The sequence below is a fragment of the Nicotiana tabacum genome, chromosome 13, assembly GCF_000715075.1.
Source record: "Nicotiana tabacum cultivar K326 chromosome 13, ASM71507v2, whole genome shotgun sequence".
NCBI classification, from domain to species: Eukaryota; Viridiplantae; Streptophyta; class Magnoliopsida; order Solanales; family Solanaceae; genus Nicotiana; species Nicotiana tabacum.
Window position 1 is genome coordinate 56,572,931 of NC_134092.1, and position 6,115 is coordinate 56,579,045.

Below are 6,115 nucleotides of genomic sequence, written 5' to 3' on the forward strand. Positions count from 1 at the left end.
ATATTTTTTTATGTGGATGTCATATTCCTTTTCAAGAAGTTGGCCTAAACTCAAAATATTACTTTTTAATTTTGGCACATAATAAACATCTTAAATTAGCTTGTGACTACCATCTTTACACGATATCAGAATCGTACATATCCCTTCGATTTGAATCTTTGAGATATCTCCAAAGGATACATTACCTCTCATTGTTTTATTGATCTCCACAAACTTCTCTTTGCATCCACACATTTGATTGCTTGCTCCATTGTCCAAATACCACGAGCTGCAATTATCCCTGTCTTCTTCCTTGAGTGCCATCAACAACGTTGACTCATATTCTTCTTTCTTGTCGTCAACAAGGTTAGCTTTTTCTTCAACATTACTACGACATTCCCAAGAGTAATGACCAAGTTTATGACAATTATAGTAATTAATTTTTGATTTGCCATACATTTGTCCATTATTTTCTTGGTAGTAGGCATGTCCTCTTCCTCCTCTTTGTCCACGGCCACGACCTCTGAATGTTTGGTGGATTTTAACTTCATTATTGAAGTTGTTACCATTACTTCTTCCTCTTCCATGACCACAACGGCCTCGTCCTCATCCGTTTCCTCGAGAGCTTGTTTCACCTTCATAATCCTTAAAGGATGCCTGAGTTTTTAAGAAGTTGCTCCAGTGGCACTTCTTGTCTTTTTTTGATCTTTTCTTCGTGGGCCTGTAAAGAACCCTCCAATTGCTCCACCAGCATAGAGTCTAAATCTTCAGACTCCTCAATAGCACACACCACAAAATCAAGTTTAGGTGTTAAAGTGCAAAGGATATTTTCTATCACACGGACATCTTCTATGTCTTCCTCGTATCTTCTTAATTGATTTATAACAGCCTTCACTTTTGAACAATAATTTGAAATGTATTCAGATTCTTTTATTTTTAAAACTTCAAAGTCAATCCTTAGAGTTTGAAGTTTTACCTTCCTCACCTTGTCAACTCCTTGAAGAGAATTTTGTAAAATCTCCCAAGCTTTCTTTGAGGTGGTAGCATCTGCCACCTTCTCAAATATGGCATCATCCAAATATTGGTGGATGAGCGTGAGGGTTTGTTGATCCTCCTTCCTTGTCTTTGTCAAGGCATCTTTTTCATTTTGAGGTAGAACTTCCTCATTATCGGGTTTTGCATACCCTCTATCTACGATTTTTCACATATCCTAGGAGCCAAGAATGACTTTCATACGTAGACACCATTTCTCATAATTATCTTTTGTGAGACGAGGGTACTGAAAAGACAGTGTATCATTATTTGCCATGGCTCTAATACCACGTTGTTGGAAAAATTAATAATCCCGCCTAGAAATAATATCCACGAAAAATAATAATGACACAAGAGAGTAACAATGACACCAACTCTTTTAACGAAGTAAATACAATACCCCGAGCAGAGCAATATTACCATTATAATATTATAACTCAGTAGTGTCAAGAGACTACTACAATTTTGAAAGAAATAACACTCTTTATTTAAAATATCTCACTACAATATTACTGGCACTGACTATTTGTCTCACAGACTACAATCTATGGATTACTCTCTCCATCTTCTATTACTTCTCTTTGTTTAAATATGTTTTCAAATGAGGAGAAACTGCTCTATTTATAGTAAGAATTCCTTGGCCTAAAAGTGGATATGATGTCATGGCAAATGTCATGAAAATTTGGTCCACAAATTTGTTATAGTGGATATGATGTCATGACAAATGTCATAAAAACTTGGTATACAAATTTGAAAAGAAGCCAAATTAATGGCCATATTACACATGTGATTGACCCATCAATTTCAACTTAACAGATCCAGAATTTGAGTATGATGAATTTCTATAATGATCCCAAGTTAATGAATAATAATAAATAATTTTATTATTCAATATTTATAAATATAAGTAGATTTTCTTAATATATAAATAAGTTCTGATTTTTTTTTGGATATTACTAGATCTCAGGCGAACCTGTTAGCAACATCAGCCTGTATGTTTTTCTATATTTAAACCAGCCATTATATAAAGAAACGTCATTTGGTACATTATAATCGAATCGTTGTCCATATCAAAGAGCCGGCAAAAGATAACTCTATATTAAATCTAAAGATGGTTTTCTCTAGATATTGACATTAGCAGTTAAAATAATATCAATAAACCTCCTTCTTTCCTATATAAGTGTAGCCACAGACTACACAAAATAAAGCCAATAAACTTGTTCTGTTTTCTTCTTCCTACTAGACTAGAAGCAAATAAAAGAAAAGATGGTGATATTGCATAGCACAAAGATGAAAGCAAGAATAGTAGGGTCAGGAAAAGAAACGATAATTCTGGCACATGGGTATGGAGGAGACCAGTCTGTTTGGGATAAAATATTGCCCAAACTCATGTCTAATTACCAGATTCTCCTCTTTGACTGGAGCTTTTCTGGTGCTGTTAAAGATCAAAGTCTTTTTGACTCTGAGAAATACTCCTCCTATGAAGCTTTTGCTGATGACTTAATAGCTCTCGCGGATGAAATGAAGTTGGATTCTTCAATTTTTGTGGGTCATTCCATGTCTGGCATCATTGGTTGCATTGCTTCTATCAAAAGACCGAATCTCTTCAACAGGCTCATCCTTGTTGCATCTTCTCCCAGGTTATTTTGTGTTAGAATGAGAACACTACATTTAATTTTATTTTTGTTTTTTTAATTAAATACTTAATTATATTTTTATCTATACCTCACTCTTTTTATTTGGTCGAAATATTTTCTTTCTTTGGTAATAGTCGAATCTAGCACTCTTGTATGCTCTAATTGTCTTATTTAAAAGTTTAAACCGTTAAAAGAGCATATTTTTATTTACTTAATTATTTTATCGTCTTAAACAATTTTGACCATCCTCGATTAAATTATCAGAAGTCGAACAAAAATTAATTTAGGTGCTCATTGTACCGACATGCCTGTATATGTTTATGTTTCTTTTTCTTTATATTTCTGCATAGTTTGGGTTCTGATGTTTCATAGTAAAGGAAATAAGAGCTCTATGAGTCACCATTAAGAAATAATATTTCTTTTTTCTTCACTTGGAATGCAATTTTCACCACTTTGCCTTGCACCTTTAGGTAAAGGTTTTTTAAGGGCTCCTTTGGCCATAATTTTTTTTTTATTTACTTTTTACCCAAAAATTTTCATTTTTTTTCGAAATAAATGTTTGGATAAAATTTTCTAATTTTCAAATAGTTAATTTCTTGTAAAGGTAAAAGGAAGTATTATTAATAGTGGTAACAACTAATGAGTAGAATGATCACCACGGCAAACCTTCCTTTTTCTTGTTTTAGTTAAGAAAACTTCATCGTTAGATGTACATTCAAAACTTAAACGTGATAGATTGAATCTTTTATGGTTCTTAGTACCGGAAATCAATACACTTTTAAAATTATAAGTTTAAAATTTTATATTTATTAAAAAATTTACTCCCTCTGTTTTAAATTAGATAAGGTACTTTTTTTTAGCATGTTTCAAAATAAATGATACATTTCTAAATTTAAAAATAATTCAAATTTAAACTCTTTATTTTATTCATTTTATCCTTAGTGAGAAGCTTTTATAACCACACAAATGTCATGACCCCGCAAAGTTTTTACCCCTTAAGCTTTTAAGATCACAAATTTTAAAAATCTTTTTTTTTCTTAAATTTCGTGCCGAGTCAAACTATTTCATCTCAATCGAATCGAAACGGAGAGAGTAGTAATTTTTCACATGTATATAACTTTTGTATCAATTGAATCCACTGACCAAAGACTACATCCTCCTCCCACTGTTCATCATCAGAGTTAGACCGTATCGAAAAAGTTAAACTTTTCTTGCAAATATTTATCATCTTCTGTAAATTAATAGGTCGAAACTGTCGAAAGATACGGTTTATCCTTTTATACACCTGTTGTTTGGTCCTTGTGTGTCTTCAAAATAATCTAGCCTAACAACTCATTTTTTCTTCTCCCTGGCCGTACAGGTTCATTAACTTGGAAGATTATGCAGGAGGTTTCGAAATAGCAGATATGGAGCAGATGTTTCAAAACATTGAGGAGAACTACGGCGATTGGAGTTCAGGCTTTGCTCGTATAGCTGTGGATCCAAGTGATCCTCCCTCTGTTGAGAAATTCGAGAAATGTTTGAAAAGAATGGGAGTTGAAGTTGCATTGCCTTTGGCAAAAACAGTTTTTCTCAGTGATTATCGAGGCATTCTTGAAAAGGTTGTCACCCCGTGTACCATAATTCAGAGCAAGATTGATTTTGCTGTTCCAAATTCAGTTGCTACCTTCATGCACACCAACATCAAGGGAGAATCAACGGTCGAGATCATCAACACTCGAGGCCATTTCCCTCAGCTCACTGCGCATGAACAATTCCTTAATGTAATTCAGAGAATCTTAACTTCTTAGAAATATTTCTTGCATGCTTGTTTTTCTTCTTCTTTTGTTTGTTTGTTTGTTTGTTTGTTGGTAGTGAAAGAAAAAGATGAACTAATGTTAAAAAATGATCATTTGTGAGATAAAGTAGTACTAGTAATCTTGTTTTCATGACCTTTATTGGATATAGAAGATGATATATGGTCTTGTCTGTCTTAGAAAGATTTGTGTGGTTGTCACAGTTTGGGATAAACATACTGTCTCCTCTGCGCAGAGGTTTTGATAGCACAGTTTGTCACTTGGTTATGACTAAGAATTTCTCATAAGGATAATTAAAACTGTTCTATCAATAGGTGTTTCTAGGTGTCACGACCCAAAATTCCAATCAATCTGAGTCGTGATGGCGCCTAACATCGCTGGTTAGGCAAGATAACACGCAACAGTAAAATATGAAAGAACTGTAATAAATGACTAACAACAGGATAATAACATAGCGTAAAAGATAAACATAATAAGTGTAAAACCAACATCTAACTCAAACCATACCAAGATGTGGAGTCACAAGTACATGAGTTTCTAGAGTTTACTACATACACTGTTCTGAAAGAAATATAACACTGTCCGAAAAATGAAAACAGTACAATAGAAATTAGAAGATGACTCAAGGTCTGCGAACATAATGCAGCTCTACCTCGAATCACCTACCCGGTATCTGCTAAGCACCTCTCGTGACTCCGTTGGTACCAATATCCGGATCTGCACAAGAAGTGCAGAAGTGTAATATGAGTACAACCAACCCAATATACTTAGTAAGTATCGAGCCTAACCCCGACGAGGCAGTAGCGAGGCTAAGACAATACACCTACAATAAACTTGTGCAGTTCTATATCAAGAAATAACGAAATAACAGATACAGTGTCAAATATCACAACGGAATAATGACAAGTGAAAGGGATAACAAGTACACAAATAAAGGGGCATAAAACGAAAACATAGAATAAAGTGTCTCTGAGTAAGCCTCTTTCAAAAGGGAATAACGAAACCACAAAGTCAAGTCCACGTTCCAAATATCAAAGTAAAGAGTAATGAAATCAACAAAATTGCACGGCATCATCCTTCGTGCTTTCAATCTCATCCTCACATTATAATGTAAAAATAATTGCATGGCATCACCATTCGTGCTTTACTCTCATTCTCACATTATAAAATGATAACAAGTATAGAAATACCCTTCGTGTATATCCTCACGTTCACTCAAGCAATAATTTTAATATATAAATAAGGCACGAAAATACCTTTCGTGCACAATTACTCTTCCTCACAAGTACGACAACACCTTTCGTGCATTTGATTCTTCCTCACAAGCACGACAATACCCTTTATGCATTTCACTCTTCCTCACTAAGCAATCACATACAACACATTACCTAATAAGATTGGAAGAAAATTCAACATCAACAATACTATTTGAACACAACTCGTCATATGAGAATCTTTCAACAATTAGTACCAACAACCAATCAACAATTCAACGATCTCAATATCTAGTATCTCGATAATCTCAACATAGTAAATAATATGAATACGAGAAACTAAAGAATTATACAATCTATCTAAAGCATGAAAGACATAATACACAAATAACATGGCACAAATAAGGCTAATTCTACCCTCATGCTTATCCCATAGCCAATGTATATACACCCGTCA

At 33.9% G+C, this 6,115-nt stretch overlaps 1 protein-coding gene across 1 annotated transcript; it reads left to right on the top strand.

Annotated features, from left to right (window-relative positions):
• Positions 1-2,078: 2,078 nt before the first annotated feature.
• Positions 2,079-4,581, top strand: LOC107811037 (karrikin insensitive 2 receptor IA). Its single transcript, XM_016635882.2, has 2 exons — positions 2,079-2,651; positions 4,009-4,581. The coding sequence occupies exons 1-2, from the start codon at positions 2,278-2,280 to the stop codon at positions 4,436-4,438; spliced, it is 804 nt and encodes a 267-aa protein (XP_016491368.1). The 5' UTR covers positions 2,079-2,277; the 3' UTR covers positions 4,439-4,581.
• Positions 4,582-6,115: the final 1,534 nt, after the last annotated feature.